Source organism: Camellia sinensis, chromosome 6, assembly GCF_055761805.1.
Source record: "Camellia sinensis isolate YWXY chromosome 6, ASM5576180v1, whole genome shotgun sequence".
NCBI lineage: Eukaryota > Viridiplantae > Streptophyta > Magnoliopsida > Ericales > Theaceae > Camellia > Camellia sinensis.
This window is the reverse complement of record NC_138966.1, coordinates 13,257,540-13,280,316: the sequence shown is the minus strand read 5'-3', so window position 1 is coordinate 13,280,316 and position 22,777 is coordinate 13,257,540. Positions and strand designations below refer to the sequence as shown.

The following is a 22,777-nucleotide window of genomic DNA, read 5'->3' as shown; positions in this document are numbered from 1 at the left end:
ATTAGAAATAAAATATTTATGGATAAATTAAAAAGATCTAACCACGTAGGGGTAATCGCTGGGGTTGGATCCTATAAGGAGCCGAGACCCTAGAGATCATCCTTTGGTGGCTGCTACATAATAGAACCACTCAATCATATAGCGGTAAGTCACAGATTCGCAAATAAGTGGGGATTCGAACCCACACTCCTAGTATTATTCGCTCAGGCCTAAACGGTTCGTTCTAGCAACCATATTGCCCCCTATAGTTGTGGAAATTACATCCCCCTTCAAGTTTCTAATTATATAACAAATGATCATTTTATTAAAAAATATTAAATTAATTAATAATTTTTAATAATAATATATTTTAATTAATAATTCAAACAATTTTACTTATGTATTGAATAGTAGTTAGGAATTTTATTTTATTTTTTGTTAATTTTATTAAATAATTTTTTTTAATAAGTAGTAATTATAATTTATACAAAATAATTCGTATTTTAAACCATTCGCATATGAAATTTATAATTATCTAATATTTAACTATTTGTGTCTAATATTATTTAACTATTTGTTGAGGCTTCGTTTGGGGAGGGAGTTGGTTTTTTAGTTTTTTGATTTTTTTGATTATTTTAGTCTAGGCTGTGAGTTGGTTTTTTGGTTTTTTAATTTTTTTGGCTATTTTAGTCTGAGCTAAAAAGTTTAGTTTAGGAAGGACTTTTTGATTTTTTAACTTTTTTGATTTTTTTTGTAAGAAAATAGTGTAATGATTATAAATTAGATGTGATATTTTATTTATTGTGATTAAAATAACTTATTTTATCTTTTGTGATTAAAATAACCAAAAAAAAACCCATAAATCAACTTGCCAAACGGAGGCTTAAGGAAGAAAAAAACACATTTGTCACTGTTTTCAAATAAATCACAAGTCCTACCAAACCGACGGTGATGACTATGATGTTGATGAAGTCTGCTGTGTTCATCTTACCTTATCTTCCTTTTCCATTCTTCTTCTTCGGGTATTGTGCTTGATTCTATCCATTAAAGTATGATGTTTATTTAATGTTTATTGTTTTTCCTGGATTTACTGTTGTGAACAGAATCCGATTCTTGTTTCAGCTGCTACACGTTCTTCACTGTTTTTCCTCTTTCTTTTTTTCTTCCTTTTTGTGGGTTATATTTGTTTCCTCGTGTTCTGTTATGAATGAGTGTTTGCACATGTTTAATGCTCATATAGTTCTTTGAACACTTTCCAAAGCTGTATGTTTCATGTTTTGGTGTCAAATTTCCCAAACCCATGAATCAATTGTGCAAAAAACTCTCTTCTGATTGGATTCCTTTTAGGGGTGCAAAGATTGCGGTGCTATTCATCTAAAATGAATGTGGTTTGGATTCTTTGGTTGTTGTTACTTGTTGATTTTGGATTCTGTGCAAATGAGCTTAGTGGGAATGTGACTTCAAGACCTGCTGTTGTGAATATTGGAGCTATTTTCACTTTTGAGTCTACCATTGGTAGAGTAGCCAAGATTGCAATTGAGGAGGCTCTGAAAGATGTCAATTCCAATTCCAGTGTTCTTCCTGGAACCAAGCTTGTGGTACAGATGCGAAATTCCAATTGCAGTGGCTTTCTTGGCATGGTTGGAGGTACTTTATTTTCTACATTTTCCCTCAGATTCCTATTACCCTCTTTTGGTTGCTGAGAAACATGTAATTTTATATACGCTTTTATGTTTTATTTTTATTTCAATTCTAAAAAATGAAGTTGGCATTCAACTAAACCATACAGTAGATTTAGGCTTATTGGAGTAGAGATGGTTTTGGTTAATATTGATATTGGTGTTTTTGTTTTTCAACATTTTCTTACCGACCAAATGGTGAATGGAACATAATTGTTTTTAGGCATTTTAATTTTATTCCAAAACTCTGTTTTGGATAAGTCGGTCATTCTTCAGTAGACAAGCTAATGACTGTTTCTTGGTTGCAGCTTTGCAATTTATGGCGGCTGATATTGTTGCAATTATAGGCCCACAATCTTCTGTAGTTGCTCATATTATATCAAATGTTGCAAATGAACTCCAAGTTCCTTTGCTGTCATTTGCAGCTACAGACCCCACTTTATCTTCTCTTCAATTCCCCTTTTTTGTTAGGACAACACAAAGTGATTTATATCAGATGACCGCAGTAGCTGAGATTGTTGATTATTATAGTTGGAAGGAAGTAATTGCTATATTCATTGATGATGATTATGGAAGGAATGGTGTGTCAGCATTAGATGATGAATTTGCCGCTAGGCGCTGTAAAATATCCTACAAGGCTGGAATTCCCCCGGGATCGGGAGTTAGTAGGGGTGACATAATGGATATTCTTGTTAAGGTTGCATTATTGGAGTCTCGAGTTATTGTTCTTCATGTTAATCCTGATTCAGGTTTCTTGGTTTTTTCCGTGGCTCACTATCTTGGAATGATGGGAAATGGGTTTGTTTGGATAGCTACTGATTGGCTTTCTTCTGTTTTAGATTCCTCTTCACCCCTTCCCTCTGAGACCATGGACACATTACAAGGAGTACTTGTTTTGCGTGCTCACACACCAGATTCACTTAAAAAAAGAGCTTTCTTCTCTAGATGGAACAAACTAACTGGTGGTTCTTTTAGGTTAAATTCTTATGGACTTTACGCTTATGATACTGTTTGGCTGGTTGCTCATGCTATTGATTCATTTTTCAATCAGGGAGGGATTATTTCATTTTCCAATGATTCTAGGTTACATTCCGGCACAGGGAGTAATCTTCACCTCAATACAATGAGAATTTTTGATGGAGGAGGACTCTTATTGAAGAATATACTGCAGAGTAATCTTGTGGGTTTGACAGGTACTATCAAGTTTAATTCTGACAGAACTCTCATTCTTCCTTCATATGATGTTATTAATGTGATTGGGACTGGGTTCAGACGGATTGGTTACTGGTCTAACTATTCTGGTTTATCAACTGTGCCTCCCGAGACACTATACTCAAGCCCACCTAATCGTTCGAGTGCAAACCAACGTCTATATAGTGTTATTTGGCCTGGAGAAACTGTAATAAAACCACGCGGATGGGTTTTTCCAAACAATGGGAAGGAATTGAGAATTGGGGTTCCTATTCGGGTGAGTTACCGGGAATTTGTTTCACAAGTGCGAGGCACTAATACTTTTAAAGGGTTCTGCATAGATGTATTTACAGCTGCTGTAAACCTGTTACCATATGCTGTTCAATATCAATTTATTCCCTTTGGGGATGGAAAGAAAAACCCAAGCTACACAGAGCTTGTGGAGTTGATCACAACGGGTGTGAGTACACAAAAAACCACATTGTTTCTTGTTCAAGTTATATAAAGCTAGTTTGTGGCTGGCTAATATTCTTTGTCTATTTGTCTACTTGTGACAGGTTTTTGATGCCGCTGTTGGTGACATTGCCATTGTCACAAATCGGACGAAGATTGTAGATTTCACACAACCATATGCTGCATCTGGACTACTTGTAGTGGCCCCATTTAAGAAGTTGAACACAGGTGCTTGGGCTTTCCTGCGGCCATTTTCTCCACTGATGTGGGGTGTTACTGCTTTGTCCTTTATTCTTGTTGGAATAGTTGTGTGGGTTTTGGAGCATCGGATAAATGACGAGTTCAGAGGACCACCTAAGCAGCAATTCATAACTATACTATGGTGAGTTTTATGTTGGATCTTTTGAAGATGTTACATGGCTAATTTCTATTGACATAGCTTACTTCTATCAACTCAGTCTTTATTTGTTCTTTATTCATAAGTTCATAACATATTCTAAATTTTGAGTTTGAGTAGGATAATCTACCTCTTGATAGCAATATAAGGAGCTGTGATTCTTAGGAGAGTTTATCAGAGCCCTAGGAAATGCATACCACAAGTTAGTCGATTGCAGTTTCCTTTCTGGTTTCTCTCATTTTGTACTCCAGTGATACGGCCAATACTTGAATTTTGGGATATCATGCCCCTAGAATGATGGTCTTGTAATTCAGAACCAAAGAATTTTTTATTTTGTATTCCTGCAAAAGCTAAATGGAAGCTTGTTAGAGTTTGTTTAGCGGTGCCTGGAACACTTTTTCCGTTTATGTAAATGAAGCACTGCCAGATGAAAACTTAAACCTTTATAAACAATGAGGGGATATATGTACTGGATGTCACTGTCAGATATCATTTCATTTACTCGTCTCCTTTGGGCACATCTATGAAGTTGGGAGAGTGGAAACATGACCCAACAACCCTGAATAATTGTTTGTTGTTATAAATTATAGTTCTACCGGAAGTGTTGTACTTGTTAGTGACTGTTATTGACTCAAGACTGCTACTGTTTATTGGGTTTGGTAATTTGACAAAGCTAAAGTATCATAGAACTTTGTTTCCGCTAACCATAGTAAGCAACCAAGTACATTGTTAGAGTTTTTTTTTTTTTTTTTAATATGGTATACAATTTGTTGTCTGGGCATGTCTTGCTAAACTACTAGTCACTTGTAAAACCCAAGTTGTGTGTAGGATTATTTTATTGGATAGATTAGTAATTAAATCAACTTATATGAGTCATTTATTAATATCAAAGAATTAGTTATGAGATGGCATTATATTTCCTATTACTTAGATGGGTAATTTTGTAACTTTGAGAAATTAGGTTAATAAGCCCACCTATTGTGGCTTTAAGTCTTGGAAAACAAACAAAACAGAGGCTATGAATTGCTCCATAGGCGGCTAGGGTTTGAGAAGGTAAAAGAAAAAAAAAAGAAAAGAAAAAGAGAAGAGAGGCTTGTGCTGCAGAAAGGGTTTGGAAGAGTTAAAGGTGAAGGCAGCAAGCAAGGGTTTGGAAAAGTTTAAAATTAAAGAAAAGAAACCCAAACCAAGGAAGAGGGAGGATTCATAAGAGTGGTGGTTTTGCTTTATTCATCACTAAGGTAAGATTTATTTTATTGTATTCCTATCGATGATTTTAGTGTTAATATATCAATAGATGATTTTATGGGCATATATGATTAAATAGATATATTTATGTGGTCTATGTTGGGGGTCTCAATTTTGCTCAATTTTAGAGTGTATTTTGCATCCCATTTGGGTGGTTCATATTTTGAGATTGATATGTGATGGGTTAAGTTTAATGGTGGTGTATTTGTGGGATATACGATTGACTACAAGCAATTACAAATTTTTACATGTATATAAACAACAAGAGAATAATATGGGTTGAGAATTTCTGAAGCCGTGATGGCTTTGTTTTGATGCTAAATCGTGGGAGATCCTAATAGACTATTGGGTTAATTTATTCTACTGTTGTTACAAGAAGAGATGGATGGATGCACATAATAATTGTTTATGCGGTGTAATATTTTATTAGGTTTGTGAGATTGGGGTGGATCTTGGTAAATTGAGATTAGCTTGGAAAATATTATTTTAGCTGTTCGAAGGTAAGTAACCCTCTATCACTGTTGGTTCATTTTTATTCCTACTGAATCGTTTAAAATTATAAATATTTATTTATAGCTTTCATGTTCTCTTAAAATAAAATATGGGTCAAGTATAAAACAACATCGAATATTATTATGAAAGTTATTTGAATATTTTGTGAAACTATTCTGAAAATTGTATCAAATGTTTATTCCGAAAATATCGAATATTTTATTTAAAAGTTGTGTATTGTTTGAATTTTGAACATCACTCTAGTCTAACTATGATTTGGACCCTAGCCAATGGGGGTTATTTATTGGCACAGAAACTAGTTTCTTTTGGGGCTTTACCACCGGCCTATGTGTGGTTCTGGGCCTTGTCACGGGCTAAGTGACCGTAGTCATTAAGACTTTGGTTTTGTGAATCAAATCATTGAACCATTTGAATATCGAACCATCGATTTGAACAACGAATTTCCTTTGAATTATGTTGTTGGATTTTCAATTAAAATGTATTGTACATTGTTTATTTTTAGCTATGAAACCGTCTTACAAATAATTGTTCATTTATTGAACTGTAGAAAAAAAATTATATTTATTGGTTATCGATTTATTTATTTATTTTTGTATACTTGATCCAGCTAGCAGTGATGGTTGGTTATTTACTGAGCTATCTAGCTTACTCTTATTTTTTTTCAGATTCTGAAGAGTAGAGCTGCGCAGGATCTTTTTTTTTACATGTGGGAGTGCTGAGAGTAGGACCATGATTTAAGTACTTGGATTATTGTTTTGTTAGTGGATTAAATTAGTGGATTTGGTGGACATTTTCATATGAGAACTATTTATTTTTATGGATTTTGGCATTATGACAATTAAGGATTTAATTTGAGTATTTTATTTTGTCGGTTATGTGATTGGATTCTTAGCCTTGCATGCTCACTTATATGAGTGTGCGGCGTTGTCACAGAGCTTGGGGCGTGACAATTTTATGGTATCAGAGCCAGGTTAGGCTGGTATAAAATAAGTGGTGAGATTGGGTAGATGTAGTATTGAGAACGCTTATAATTTGATATAATATTAATTTTATTTACATGTTATAGGGACTTGAGAATAGAATAAGATGAGGTTTTATTATTGATGCATATTGGTTGCAATGGAACATGAGGAGACATTGGCAAATCTCGTGTGGTTAGTATAGATAGCAGGAGATTGCTTGTAGACTTGACTGTTTTAGATATGCGGGACTTTGACATAATTCTTGGAATGGATTGGTTGGAAACCAATTATGCTTCTGTTGATTGTCGAGGCAAAAGGGTAGTATTTCAGTTTCCTGATCAACTAGAATTTTGCTTTGTGGGTAGTGGAGTTAACACTCCTCTTCTGGTAATCTCAGCTTTGCAAGCTAGACGGTTGTTAAGGAATGGTTGCGAGGGCTATTTAGCTTCTGTGAGAGATACCCGTGAGACTGAATTGAAGTTAAGAGGATATTCTAGTTGTAAAGGAATTTCCCGATGTTTTTCCTGAAGAGTTACCAGGGTTGCCACTAGATAGAGAGATTGAGTTTGCCATTGAATTGATACCTGGCACGGGTCCTATCTCCAAGGCTCCGTATCGGATGGCCCCAGCAGAGTTGAAAGAGTTGAAGGAACAGTTACAAGAGTTACTAGATAAGGGCTTTATTAGGCCTAATGTTTCTTCTTGGGGTGCGTCCGTTTTATTTGTGAAAAAGAATAATGGTAGTTTTCGCCTTGCTTTGATTATCGAGAGTTAAAAAAGGTGATAATTCGAAATAAACATCCTTTGCCTAGGATAAATGACCTATGTGATCAGTTGCAAGGAGCACAAGTCTTTTCTAGGATTGACTTTCGTTCCGGCTATCACCAGTTGAAGGTTAAGGCGGAAGATATACCTAAGACAGCCTTCTGAACTAGATATGGGCATTATGAATTTTTAGTAATGTCGTTTGGGTTGACCAATGCGCCTGCAGCTTTTATGGATTTAATGAACAGAGTATTTCAACCCTTCTTAGATCAGTTTATGGTAATTTTTATTTATGACATTCTTGTGTACTCAGAGTAAAGAGCAGCACAAAGAACATCTGAGAATAGTGTTGCAGATATTAAGGGAGAAGAAATTATTTGCTATATTAAAGAAGTGTGAATTTTGGCTGGAGAGTGTATCATTTTTGGGTCATGTGATATCTAGAGATGAGGTGTCTGTTGACCCCAAGAAAGTGGAGGCGGTAGTAGAGTGGAATAGGCCTACTAGTGTCACTGAAATTTGTAGCTTCTTGGGTTTCGCAGGTTATTATAGAAGGCTTGTTGAGGGATTTTCCCGAATTTCTATGCCTTTGACTCGTTTAACACAAAAAGGGGTTAAATTTGAATAGTCTGATGATTGTGAGAAGAGTTTCCAGGATTTAAAGAGTCAATTGGTGTCTGCTCCAGTACTTGTAGTTCCGTCCGGAGATGAAGGTTTTACCATCTATAGTGATGCATCGAAGATGGGCTTGGGTTATGTCCTGATGCAGAATGATAAGGTAGTGGCATATGCGTCTAGGCCGTTGAAGCCATATGAGCAAAATTATCCTACGCATGATTTGGAGTTGGCTGCCGTGGTGTTTGCATTGAAAATCTGGAGGCACTATCTGTATGGGGTGAAATGTGAGATATTCACTGATCATAAAAGTTTGAAGTATATTTTCACTCAAAAAAGAATTGAATATGAGGCAAAGGCGATGGTTGGAGCTATTAAAGGACTATGATTTGACTATCAATTATCATCCAGGAAAAGCCAATGTAGTGGCGGATGCCTTGAGTAGAAAGATCCCGAGTAATTTGGCTACCTTAATCACTGACCAAAAGAATATCTTGGAGGACTTACAGAAGTTGAATATTGAGATTAGATGGCATAGCCATGGAGTGCAGCTGGCAAACCTTAGAGTTTAACCCACATTGATTGATAGAATTAAAGATGCTTAGGAAAGAGATCCTCAGTTGCAAAAACTTAAAGCTGAAATGGAAATAGGGCTACAGATGGAATTTTGTATGCATAAAGATGGAACCTTGAGATTTGGAGAGAGGTTGTGTGTGCCTAATGATTTAGAGCTCAAGAGAGAAATCCTGAGAGAAGCTCACAGTTCAGGATATACTGTACATCCAGGGAGCACTAAAATGTATAAAGACTTGAAGAGGAACTTTTGGTGGAATAATATGAAGAGGGAAATTGCTCAGTATGTTGCTCAATGTTTGGTATGTCAACAAGTGAAAGTTGAACATCAGAGACCTGCAGGTAAGTTACAACCTCTTCCTATTCCCAAGTGGAAGTGGAAACATATTACCATGGATTTTGTGACAGGGTTGCCTAGGACCCAAGGTGGTAACAATGCTATTTGGGTTATCGTTGATCGATTGACCAAATCCTCTCACTTTCTAGCTTTTAAGGTAGGGTTCTCCTTAGAGAAGTTTGCAAAATTGTATATCAAGGAGATTGTGAAGTTGCATGGTATTCTGGTGACCATAGTGTCTGATAGAGATAGCAGATTTGTATCTATGTTTTGGAGGAGTTTGCATACAGCTTTGGGCACTAGTTTGAATTTTAGCACTGCCTTTCATCCTCAAACTGATGGACAGTCAGAGAGAACTATTCAAACCTTGGAAGATATGTTGAGGGCTTGTGTTATCGATCTTGGAGGTTTTTGGGATGAGCATTTGGCCTTAGTAGAATTCTCTTATAATAACAGTTATCATGCGAGTATTCAGATGGCACCATATGAGGCTTTATATGGACGAAAGTGTAGATCACCTATGTGTTGGGATGATGTCGGTGAAAGGAAGTTGTTAGGGCCTGAGATTGTGCAACAAACAGTGGACAAGATCAATCTTATTAGAGAGCGACTTCGCACGGCACAAAGTAGACAGAAAAGTTATGCAGATAACAGGAGATGCGATTTGGTGTTTGGAGTTGGAGACCATGTGTTCCTTAAGGTGTCTCCTATGAAAGGAGTAATGAGGTTTGGTGTTTGTGGTAAACTGAGTCCTAGATTTGTTGGGCCATTTGAGGTTTTATATCGAATTGGTGAGGTAGCTTACAGACTTGCCCTACCACCTTCACTAGCTGGAGTTCATAATGTTTTTCATGTCTCAATGTTAAGGAAGTATATACCGGATCCTAGTCATGTGATTGATCATGCACCGTTGCAGTTTAAGGAGGATTTGACATATGAGGAACTCCCTATACGAATTGTTGATAGGAAGGAACAGGTTTTGAGGCGTCGAGTCATCCACTATGTTAAGGTTCAATGGAGTAATCATTCAGAAAGAGAAGCAACTTGGGAACTCGAGGATGAAATGAAACGAAAGTATCCACAACTTTTTGAGACTTCAGGTATGTCAAATTTCGAGGACGAAATTTCTTTTAAGGAGGGAAGGATGTAAAACCCAAGTTGTGTGTAGGATTATTTTATTGGATAGGTTAGTAATTAAATCAACTTATATGAGTCATTTATTAATATTAAAAAATTAGTTATGAGATGGCATTATATTTCCTATTACTTAGATGGGTAATTTTGTAACTTTGAGAAATTAGGTTAATAAGCCCACCTATTGTGGCTTTAAGTCTTGGAAAACAAACAAAACAGAGGCTATGAATTGCTCCATAGGCGGCTAGGGTTTGAGAAGGTAAAAGAAAAAAAAAAGAAAAGAAAAAGAGAAGAGAGGCTTGTGCTGCAGAAAGGGTTTGGAAGAGTTAAAGGTGAAGGCAGCAAGCAAGGGTTTGGAAAAGTTTAAAATTAAAGAAAAGAAACCCAAACCAAGGAAGAGGGAGGATTCATAAGAGTGGTGGTTTTGCTTTATTCATCACTAAGGTAAGATTTATTTTATTGTATTCCTATCGATGATTTTAGTGTTAATATATCAATAGATGATTTTATGGGCATATATGATTAAATAGATATATTGATGTAGTCTATGTTGGGGGTCTCAATTTTGCTCAATTTTAGAGTGTATTTTGCATCCCATTTGGGTGGTTCATATTTTGAGATTGATATGTGATGGGTTAAGTTTAATGGTGTATTTGTGGGATATACGATTGACTACAAGCAATTACAAATTTTTACATGTATATAAACAACAAGAGAATAATATGGGTTGAGAATTTCTGAAGCCGTGATGGCTTTGTTTTGATGCTAAATCGTGGGAGATCCTAATAGACTATTGGGTTAATTTATTCTACTGTTGTTACAAGAAGAGATGGATGGATGCACATAATAATTGTTTATGCGGTGTAATATTTTATTAGGTTTGTGAGATTGGGGTGGATCTTGGTAAATTGAGATTAGCTTGGAAAATATTATTTTAGCTGTTCGAAGGTAAGTAACCCTCTATCACTGTTGGTTCATTTTTATTCCTACTGAATCGTTTAAAATTATAAATATTTATTTATAGCTTTCATGTTCTCTTAAAATAAAATATGGGTCAAGTATAAAACAACATCGAATATTATTATGAAAGTTATTTGAATATTTTGTGAAACTATTCTGAAAATTGTATCAAATGTTTATTCCGAAAATATCGAATATTTTATTTAAAAGTTGTGTATTGTTTGAATTTTGAGCATCACTCTAGTCTGACTATGATTTGGACCCTAGCTAATGGGGGTTATTTATTGGCACAGAAACTAGTTTCTTTTGGAGCTTTACCACCGGCCTATGTGTGGTTCTGGGTCTTGTCACGGGCTAAGTGACCGTAGTCATTAAGACTTTGGTTTTGTGAATCAAATCATTGAACCATTTGAATATCGAATCATCGATTTGAACAACGAATTTCCTTTGAATTATGTTGTTGGATTTTCAATTAAAATGTATTGTACATTGTTTATTTTTAGCTATGAAACCGTCTTACAAATAATTGTTCATTTATTGAACTGTAGAAAAAAAATTATATTTATTGGTTATCGATTTATTTATTTATTTTTGTATACTTGATCCAGCTAGCAGTGATGGTTGGTTATTTACTGGGCTATCTAGCTTACTCTTATTTTTTTTCAGATTATGAAGAATAGAGCTGCGCGGGATCTTTTTTTTTACATGTGGGAGTGCTGAGAGTAGGACCATGATTTAAGTACTTGGATTATTGTTTTGTTAGTGGATTAAATTAGTGGATTTGGTGGACATTTTCATATGAGAACTATTTATTTTTATGGATTTTGGCATTATGACAATTAAGGATTTAATTTGAGTATTTTATTTTGTCGGTTATGTGATTGGATTCTTAGCCTTGCATGCTCACTTATATGAGTGTGCGGCGTTGTCACAGAGCTTGGGGCGTGACATCACTTGCTGTGCCATGGACCAGTTCTTGTGGCATTTTTTGGAAAAAGCTATTAAGTTGGACAAATTTGAGTGATCATACAATTTTTGGGTTGTGAGTGTGATTATGGTAATTGTTAGTTCAAATTTTATGATTGGTGAAGAGGTATATATCTTTTCTAAATGGATTATTCTACTGTTTCGTCTTCTCCTTATCAAAAAGAGCAATTTCTGATATTTCTCTTGTTTTCTGTACTTGCAGGTTTAGCCTCTCAACCTGGTTTTTTGCGCACAGTAAGTGAAATTGAGGTTCTGATGGATAATTTATGTTTTTGGTGGTGCTCTGAACCATCAGTACTAAGTTTGGTTAAAATTTTATGCAGGAGAGAACACGGTGAGCACCTTGGGGCGTGTAGTGTTAATTATATGGCTCTTTGTGGTTCTGATAATCAACTCAAGTTACACTGCAAGTTTGACCTCAATCCTAACAGTGCAACACCTATCTTCTCGTATTAAAGGTATTCAAACCCTCAAAACAAGCGATGAGCCTATTGGATATCAAGTGGGCTCTTTTGCTGAGCATTACTTGGTTGAGGAAATTGGTATACCTAAATCTAGGCTTGTTGCCCTCGGATCACCAGAGGAATATGCTACAGCACTTCAGAATGGCCCTAAAAAAGGGGGTGTTGCTGCTGTGGTTGATGAACAACCCTATATAGATCTTTTCTTGTCAAGCCAGTGCAAATTCAGGATTGTTGGTCAAGAGTTCACCAAAGGCGGCTGGGGTTTTGTGAGTATCTACGTTACATTCTCTCTCTTTCTCTCTCTCTTTCTATATATATATAATTATATATATGCATACATATATATATTTGCTAAGGAAGTATCTATAATACTAGCTTGCTTCAGTCCTAATTCAGAAAACAGGTTTATTAGGATGCAGATAAAAGATGATTAAGTATTCCGTAGTCAACAACAAATCTGTTTTTGCATCTGGATTTCCCTGAGAAAATGGGAAGGTTTATTTCTGTTGACATGACATTTAGTAGCAAAACTACCTTCTCGACGGATGTGATCCTCTCCATTCCAAAATTGTAATGGAAGATCTCCATTACATTAAGGGTTTGTAATGATTATTTTTAAATTTAAAATAATGATAAATTTTCAAGATTATTTCACAACCCTTGGATCATGTAATGGAGATCTTCCATTACAACCATGTAATGGAGAGGATCTCAGTCCCCTTCTCGAATATTAGTACATCATATTGTGACCTTTGGGGAATTTTCTACAAATTAACTTAGTTTTTGGGTTTTCACAAACCTACGTAGTTTGCGTTAGGAAAGCTTGAGACAAGTCTATGAAGCAACGACACTTCAAAACAAGTGCCATATTCGTGTCGGACACACGGACATTTCGGGGACACGCATACACTTTGGGGACATGTATGGGACACACCACATGGCATGCTCCCTAATTTAATTAATTTATTTTCAGGGGACACACCGGGGACACGCCAAGGACATGCCAAGTTGTCTTTTCTCCCATTTTATTTAGTGCTTTTGATGAATGTTGAATGTTTATTAATTTTTCTTATATTTAAATACTTAATAGATTATCCATAAAAAAGAGTGCTGTTATTAGCACTCCATTAATTATTTTGGACCCCTCATTTTTTAGCCTTTTTTTTATTACAATAATAACTTCAAATAAAATTACTAAAAAGGACATCAATAATTTTGGGACACTCCATCTCATAATTAAGTCCACACACCCATTACATCATGAATTAGGGTTTATGAGAGCACTCACCTCCATCATCACGCATCCATCTTTCCCAAATCCCACCTTCAAAACCCACTCACCCTCAAAACCTTGAAAATCCTTTGGTGGTAATATTCCGGCAGTAACGGTGGCAACCATTTGATGACCTACACTTCTCCGGGAATGACAATGAGTAGAAATTTTTCCGGCAACCACAACTTCATGAGACGAGAGGAGTACAACAATAAAAGCTCAGAAGAGGTTCATAACTTTGATACTGTTCTTAGCTCCGAATAGATTGGTCTTGTAAGGATAAGTTTCTTGAAAAAAAATGACAAAAATAATAAAAACTATTCGTCATTTTTTTAGAACTGAACTCCCGAATATATGACTGGAATTCGGAAACACAGGCCCGAACATTATTTATTTGTTTAGGAACAGGTAACTGGACATTTCTTAGTTGTTCGGGAACATATAACTAACTCTGACAATGGTCAAACCGAAGAAAAGAATGAGGCGACAGAGATCACAACCCAAGCCAGGGCAATTGACAGTAATCACACTTAGCTATTCTTCTTCTTTCTCAAGCACAAAAACCTCAACCCAATTTCTTGTTGATATATTCTAAAGATTGAAGGTTAAAAATCCTACATTTATTTTCTTACTGTAAGGTCATGAACAAGTATGTGTAAATGAATTAGTAATCACCTTCATGGGTTTTGTTAGGATTTTTGGGAGAGAGGTTTTTTGGGGTGTGGGGGGTGTGCATTCAATTGAATGGGTGAAATGTTTTCACAAGGATAATTTTGGTATTATTTAGAGGGAGAAAAGAAATTTTAAGGATTTTAAAATTTATAAGTGGGGATCTAAAGAAATGGGGGGTCCAACATAATTGATAGGGTGCTAATAGCAGCACTCTAAAAAAAAGATATAAACTGTAAGCGTTAATTTAAAAGTGCTCTTTTTTTTTTATAAAAAATAAAAAATAAAAATAAAAAGAGAAAAGAATTAGAGTTAGTTTTTGTTAATATTGATTGTTTGTGGATGTAATATTAATTTAGATAGCAAATAAAAATATATGAAAACATATTTTATTGTCATGTCTCCGCCGTATCCGTGTCTCCATTTTTTTGAAATCGCTATGTCCCGTGTCCACATCCATATCTGTGTCCATGCTTGTTAGAAACAAGCTTTAGAAACTTGTCCCAAATTGGAAAGAGAGGCAAAAAGTAAAAATTTTAATAAAGAGCAATGTGGAATATTCCCTTGAACATGAAATTGTGGAGAAGAATGCTACTATGCATGCACATGCTTTGTAAGGGTGGTGCGTTACCATATGCACAAGCACACGAGTGTGTGGTGCTTTGATGGCTCACTTCGCACTTAGCACAGACGCGTTGTGGGCATGGAGACGCTTACCTATTTCCTACATGCTTTTGCTGATATTTATTTCTTGCAAACTTGAATATCAGTGTATTGGTTCACTTGATCATATCAAGGATATTATGGCCGACTGTTGTATGTGCAACCACTGCAAATTGTTTGGCGGGGAAAAATATTTTTTTAGGAAAGCGACGTCGTAACGCGACGCAATTATTTTTGTCATTTTCTTAGAGGTTCTTGACAACACTAGAGTTGAAGATCAAACTTGACGACCGGATCATTTCTCCCACATAATATATATAATAATCAAAAGATTGAATAAAAAGGCGATCATGTTTTCCAAAAATAATCACATTTGAAAGATTATTGACAAAATCATCTAGACTAATTCGATCGTTACCAAATGATACAAAGTGATTCGTTCAGAGAGTCTATTGAAGGCACAACAAACTTAGTCAAGAAATGTGATATTGGTTGGTGGGCTCCAACATTCGTTTATTTATGAGTGCTACTATTAACACCCCATCAATCAATTATTTTGGACTCCCTATTTTTTAGCTCTTTTTTTTTTTTTTTTTAAATACAATAATAACCTCAAATGAAATTACTAAAAAGAACATCAATAATTTTGGGACACTTTATCTCACAATTAAGCCCACACACCCATTACATCATGAGTTAGGGTTTATAAGAGCACCTACCTCCATCACCACCCATCCATCTTTTCCAAATCCCACTTTCAAAACCTACCCATCCTTAAAACCTTGAAAACCCTTTGGCGGCAATATTCTGGCAATAATGGTGGCAACCATTTGATTACCTACAATTTTCCGGCAATGGCAATGACAATAAGTAGAAGTTTTTCTGACAATAACAACTCCATGAGATGAGAGGAGTACAACAATAAAAGTTTAGAGGAGATTTATAACTTTGATAGTGTTCTTAGCTCAGAGGAGATTGGCCTTGTAAGGGTAAGTTTCTTAAAAAAATTGACAAAAATAATAAAAAATGTTCGTCATTTTTTCGGGACTGAACTCCTGAACATATGATCAAAATTTAGGAACATAGGCCCGAATATTGTTCATTTGTTCGGGAACGGGTAATTGAACATTTCTTATTTGTTCGAAACAGATATCCGAAACTCGTGTAGATCGCAGAACCCACAAAAAGGGAATTTTGAATCAACAACGAAAAATCTTACATTTATTTTCTCAGGTTATGAACAAGTATGTAAAAATGAAGTAGTAATCACTTTTGTGGATTTTGTTAGGATTTTGGGAATAGAGGCTTTTTGGAGTGTGGGGGTGTGTATTCATTTGAATGGGTGGAATGTTTTCACAAGGATAATTTTGGTATTATTTGGGAAGAGAAAAGAAATTTTAAGGGTTTTAGAATTTATAAGTGGAGGTCCAAAGAAATGGAGAGTTCAAAATAATTAATGGGGTGCTAATAGCAACATTCTTATTTATTTATTTTTTGACATCAGAAGAGCAGCAGTACATCCATAGGAGAGGGGATAAGGGGATGACCTAGATGTCATGCGCAACCATGGGGCTAGTCCATGAAGTCGAGTTTTTATCAATGTATTTCTACATCAAAAATGAAAGACCTTCGTTTTAGGCTCTCTAATTTTGAGATGTGTGACTTATTTAAGGGTTTTTGCTAAAATTGGATGAATGTTGTATTTGGTGTTTGAGTCTAGAAGTATTTGCTTTTAAAATTCATTGATTTCTAAACTTGTTTGGTAATAGTTTCACTAATTAATTGCTTAGGAAGTAAACTTGTATTGGAATTTTGTCTCTATGTAAAGGATCGGCCTTTGAATTAAGAGGAATCCACAAGCGCGAGTTAAGGCTTGCGGGGACAATTGTCTGAGATAGTTATGAATAAATTTATTTTCATATAGCTGTACTCAAATTAATGGCAATTGGCAAGATGACCAATTATGAAATGTCTAATTACTCAAATATGTCAACATAATTATTTGACTTTTTCCTACTGACAATTCTAGCCAAAATTGCATGGACGATTTTTTTTCCTTTTTGATTAGCAATTTGAGCGTAAATGAGGACACCAAGGGGGTGTCACCCATGTACATCAAGGATAGCCACAAACTCTAAGCCCTCCCCAAAAATTCAGCCCCTTAGTGAAATCCACCAACCAAAAGGAAGATTCACAAAATTTCTCCATCCAAAAGTGAATGGAACACAGTAAAGTTGACTTAAGTTTATGAGTAAGTAGTCATATCAGTGTCCAAGGTATATTGGTTTCTTTTTCTCCAAATGCACCACATTAGGAGCAAAGGACTGCACTGTATCTGACCATTTGATTGATCATGGACGGCCCTTTCTTTTCTATAGTTGTATGTAATGCTAGAGACCCCAAAAATTCTACCAAATGTTTCACATGGGTGTGGAACCCACACACACAATGTGAGACATTTGGTAGAATTTTTGGTTGAATTTTTGGGGTCTCTAGCATTTTTGTATGTTAAATTCATTCAAACTGATTGTGAAGGAATGAATGTTGAAGAATTTCATATGCAGTGTTTTTAGTGTGTGCGCCAACATTTTGTTACACTCATTTAGGTTGTGTTTGGATCATGAATTTGGGTAGGGATTTGAACATAACCGTTGCTGTAGGAAGAAGGGTCTAGACTTCAGAGACTTTCATGAATAGCAATGTGACCCTAAATACCGAGAAAACTTATGTGCCCTCAAAGTTTAAAGCATTCATGGATTTGAATTTTGTTTTCAATACGTTTTCTCTAAATTTTGATGAATGAATAATATTCTGATTTAATGTAATTTTTTTTATTAGGCATTTCCGCGGGACTCTCCTTTGGCTATTGACATGTCCTCTGCAATTTTAACACTTTCTGAGAATGGGGATCTCCAACGGATCCATGACAAGTGGTTGACAAGAAGCGCTTGTAGCTTGGACAATGCCGAGATTGAATCAGACCGCCTTCACCTGAAGAGTTTCTGGGGCCTTTATCTTATATGTGGGATTTCTTGCTTCATTGCTCTTGTCATATATTTCTTCCAGATTATGCGAAAGTTTTACCGTGCTGCGCACGCCGAACCAGTTTCAAATGGTGCGGGCAGTTCACGCTCTAAGAGTATTCAGAGACTATTGTCATTAATTGATGAGAAGCAAGACCAGTCAAAAAGGGACAAAAAGAGAAGAAAGATGGAGATATCATCACCCGAGAGGGATAAAGAAAATGAGTTGGAAAGGAATCCGAAAAGGAGACCAAATCAATTATTTACGGAGGGTGGTGACATTAACTCAAGCAATTGAAGTCACCGACTCACTTATTATTTCCATTTCAACATTTAAGACATAATTCTACTGAACATTTAAGAGATAAACTGTTTATGTTTCTGAAAATAGTTGTTTATGTAGGAGCTTGTGGGAGCAGTTTTTTCATTAGACAGCATGGAACTAACTTGACTAGTTTTCTCGAAGAATAGAACTAAATGCCAATTGTACAACATTTTTTATTTATTTCTTGTTTCTCTTTTTGCAATTTCCTTACTGGTTATGGAAGGTATATATATATATGGGGAAATGTTTTTTTAAAAAAAGGGGTTATCTTTGAATGAATCTTGATTGCTAAATTTCAGAACCCTAGTTTCCTCTTCATTTCTGGTGCTACATCACTGTCATTCTGGCATATTGGCTTTTCCACCAGTTGAACATAGTTTACATTTGAGGAATATATATATATATATTTTAAAATTTCATTTGCTGATACTGAAATGTTGTTTTAAATTTTTTAAATTGGAATGTGGCCTCTTGTTTGTATACCCAAGAGGGTACTATTACCATATATCTCCCAGATTCACAAAATAAAAAATTAAAAAAGAAAAAACAATTTCAACAGTATTTGCAACTACAAAGCACCGTGCTAATTTATTATTCAAGATTCTATTCCCCTCTTTCAATTGTCCTTACAAAATAAAGATTTATTGACATTGAGGAAAATCCTTGGCTTCTAAATGAAATTTTTTTGACAAGCCAAAAGGGTTTTAAAAGGAAAAAGAAAAAAATCAAACTATTTAAGCTTCATAAACCTTGCACTCCTTCTCAGCAGGGCTTGTCTCGCAAAAATCCTCCAATGGATCTCCACTTCCTTGTGCAGGCATGCCTGGCCACTTGCTTGCTACCAAATGTGCCAAATCGACAACACGTTGGCTACAAAAGATAGAAAACACAGCCATTATCATACAATCACGTCACATATATTCTAAACCAAACAGAAACATTCATCTCATGAGGGGCGGGGGAATATTTGTTGTTTGATCTGTCTATTTGATTTAAATCGTTGATGATTCCATTCCAAAAGAAATGGAAATTTCTCTCTTTTGTGATGATCAAATGCTGTTCTTACTGTAAAATATGTTAAATAATGATTTCAAAGTAGGAAACTTTATTTTAAGTTTGGTTATCAAGTAACATGTCACTTAAAATACCCAAAAAAAAGAAAAAAAACCAAGCATTGTGTGATATTTCTCAGTTCTTGTCATCCATACCTGTATCCCCATTCATTGTCGTACCATGCCACTACCTTGACCATGTCGTCTCCCATGACCATTGTCAAAGATGAATCGATGGTGGAAGAAACATCAGAGCACCTGAAATCGACTGACACAAGAGGGACATCACACACGGCTAATATACCCTTCAATGGTCCATCGGCTGCTTTTCTAAAGGCAGCATTAACGTCTTCAGCAGATATTCCTTTTTTCGCGACGTTCACAACAAGATCAACGACAGATACATTTGGTGTGGGAACACGGAGAGCAATGCCGTTGAGCTTGCCCTTGAGCTGTGGAAGCACTAGAGACACGGCCTTGGCTGCACCGGTGCTTGTTGGGACTATGTTAAGTGCTGCAGCTCTGGCTCGCCTCAAGTCCCGGTGTGAAGCATCTAAGAGTCTCTGCAAACATTACAAGGAAAAACATTTTGAATTACAGTTTTAAGCCATCAAGTCCTATAAAAAAAAAAAGTCCTGCTAGGATTCAATGATGCATTGCTGGACTTTATTACTTGATCAACAACTAGTTTTTCAGAGTCATTTCTGAGTGGATTTAATTATTTTTACCCTTTTTTCATGGATGTATAATTACCTGGTCTCCAGTGTAGGAATGAGTGGTGGTCATGGTCCCCTTGACAATACCTGAATATTGGGACAGGAATATGTCACTTTACAGTGCTTGAGCTTTTTGTCATTTTGTCAAGCGAGTGTTTTATTACCAAAATAGAAGATTTACAATGCTTACCGAGTTCTTCATCCAAGACTTTCACGAAAGGAGCTAAACAGTTTGTGGTGCAAGAAGCATTGCTGCAATTATAAAATTTCCAATCAATATTATAGTTTTAAACCCAATTAACAAATCATTCAAAAACAATGCCACAAACTTCAATCAATAGTCTTTCTTGTTCATTTAGCACTTGCCAACAAAAAAATATCACTACTATAATTAAGGAAAATACTAACCTTACAATGTTAGAAACATCATGGGAGTAGTCTCCTTCATTGACTCCAACAACATAGGTGGGAATGTCGGCACCTTTTGCTGGAGCAGTGATAATAACTTTCTTGGCACCAGCTTGGATGTGCTTCCCAGCCCCAGGTCCATCCACAAACACCCCTGTCCCCTGTATTATTTCACATGATTTAATTTTCTATGAAGAATTGTTTTAAAAACATCCATTTTGCCTTTGATTTCTGTCCAATTTTGTAACCTATGCCATTGATTGGATTAAATTGACACAATGTGAACCATGAGTATAATTGAATTTGTCCTAAGAAATGCAGTAAATCTGAATATACAGTAAAAATATCAGACAATTCACAACATAAAGAATTAAGTATTATACCTCAATAACAATGTCAATGCCTAGTTCAGCCCAAGGGAGCTTCAAAGGGTCCCTACTAGAGACAACTTTGATGGGCTTACCATCAACACTGATGGTCTCATTGTCCACTATTTTCACTTCTGCTTTGAAAGTGCCCAACAATGAATCATACTTCAGCAAGTGAGATGCCTATATTTGCAAATTGCAAATTAATCAGACAAAAAATTGAAAAAGAAAAAAAAGAATGAAGAATAAATTACTCCAACTACTGAATTATGTCCCAAAAATCATGGCAGTTAATTTTTACTTACATTCTTGACACCACCACTGTCGTTAACCACAATAACATCAACGGGGGAGTTCTTCCGGCCATGCCAGCACCGGAGAAAGTTGCGGCCAATGCGTCCAAAACCATTAATTGCTACCTTTAATTTGGCCACTGTTTGTCCCTTGACAGGGGTTGAACCTGCAGTCTAATTTCAATATATAAAACAACCTGTCACTGCTAGATTAAAGCATAGAGGAAATATATTTACAGAACCAAATTACCATATCAGTTTTCATAGCCAGTATTTTGTATTCTTTAATCCCTTCATATGCATGCATGGTCCTCACATTGATAATCAGAAAACAAAAGCTAAAAGCATCCCTCCCCGACTTTCCTATAATTCACTTCTTTTTTTTTTTTTTTAATAATTTGTTTAAGCTATTTCTACTTCATAAGCCGGCACATACTTTCAAAATAAAAAAGCTATATGCAACTCCAATACAAAAAAGAGCAATCGTTTCTTTTTGAAGAGACTTTTGAGCAATATATATATTTTTTCTTCTAGTTCAAATTCAATTTAGCTTATTCATATATCAAATCTTGACATATAGTCTTCCCATATTGTTCTTAAATTCATCTGAATTGCCCCTATTCATTGGATTTTCTCAAATTCTATAAGAATTTTGCCAGATTTGATTTATGAACATTGGAAAAACTGAATAACCCAAATTAATTCCCAAAACTTTTCCCCTCAAGCGTATCAATGCTAAGACCAAAGGTTTAGCTAGATTGATGAGACAGTCTTTAACCAGACGTGATACTTATGTTTGAGTTTTAATGTTGTGTTATCCAGTTTTCCTTTCCCCTATTTTCCTCATCCTTATTGTGGGAAAAAAAAAAATAGAAAAGAAGAAGGTTTATCAGTGCTACCTTGCCACTCTATCCAAAATAAACTAAAGGCCAATAACTTAATGTCAATTTTTTTTTTTGGATAAGTTATAAGTTACTTAAAGTTAGTTAATCCATGTTTAGAATAAATCTTGGGAACAAAACATCAGAACTATAATTAACCAAAGAAGATTAGAAGATAACCATGGGAGTTGCTTGGGCAGCCACTACATCAAACAAGGATGCTTCCCTAGCATTCTTGGCGTATGTCACACGTCCACTGGATCGAAGACCAGAAAACTCTGCTACTTCCAGTCTCTATGCACCAAAATGAAATTAGAAAGCAGAAAAAGCAAAAAACTGTCATATATTTATAGAGAGATAGAGAGAGAGAGGGAGAGACCTTGGAAAGGCATTGAGTGGGGAAGCAGGAGGAGTGAGAGGACTTAGAGGGAAGTAGCGAGGTGTGAGATGGGATTCTTGAAGAAGCCAGAGCAGCATGGGTGGCCATGGCTTCCTCCCTGCAACTGAAACTATGATCAGGACAACTTCCTTTACTAAATATTATATGTTTATACTTTTACATTTGTTTTTTCAGTTATCATGCATGTCTGGGGCTGTCAAGGTTTTGAATGAAATAATAATTTATGGCTGAAAATGAGGCAAGGGAATGTGTGGTGAATATGGTACAATGAAAGATATGAGATAGGATGAGGTTCTGGATGCATTTTCAAAAATACTAGCCACATAAATCAACCATATACTGTTGGAAATTATGGTTTTTATTAGGTTTATTTTGGGCCACCTTTGAGCTCAAATTTGAGTGGGGCCTATATGTCTTTTGGGATGGATCCAAAGAGGTGACGTGTTCCTTGC

General features: G+C 35.6%; 2 protein-coding genes across 3 annotated transcripts; one reads left to right on the top strand and one right to left on the bottom strand.

Moving 5' to 3' along the window:
• The first annotated feature begins 866 nt into the window (after positions 1-866).
• Positions 867-18,387, top strand: LOC114286728 (glutamate receptor 3.3). 2 transcript variants are annotated; one of them, XM_028229954.2, is made up of 7 exons: positions 867-1,001; positions 1,337-1,626; positions 1,967-3,309; positions 3,407-3,684; positions 11,993-12,024; positions 12,114-12,520; positions 17,698-18,387. In XM_028229954.2, exons 1-7 carry the CDS (start codon positions 931-933, stop codon positions 18,178-18,180), a joined length of 2,904 nt encoding a protein of 967 aa, XP_028085755.2. In that variant the 5' UTR covers positions 867-930; the 3' UTR covers positions 18,181-18,387. The 2 variants fall into 2 exon arrangements, with proteins under 2 accessions (XP_028085755.2, XP_028085756.2); XM_028229955.2 differs by having other exon boundaries at positions 1,327-1,626.
• Positions 18,388-18,768: 381 nt separating this feature from the next.
• GAPB (glyceraldehyde-3-phosphate dehydrogenase B subunit) lies at positions 18,769-22,515 on the bottom strand. The gene is made up of 9 exons (XM_028229956.2): positions 22,305-22,515; positions 22,106-22,219; positions 21,057-21,218; positions 20,767-20,934; positions 20,384-20,544; positions 20,166-20,227; positions 20,013-20,062; positions 19,416-19,822; positions 18,769-19,077 (listed from the first exon to the last, which is right to left on the bottom strand). Exons 1-9 carry the CDS (start codon positions 22,410-22,412, stop codon positions 18,942-18,944), a joined length of 1,368 nt encoding a protein of 455 aa, XP_028085757.2. The 5' UTR covers positions 22,413-22,515; the 3' UTR covers positions 18,769-18,941.
• Positions 22,516-22,777: the final 262 nt, after the last annotated feature.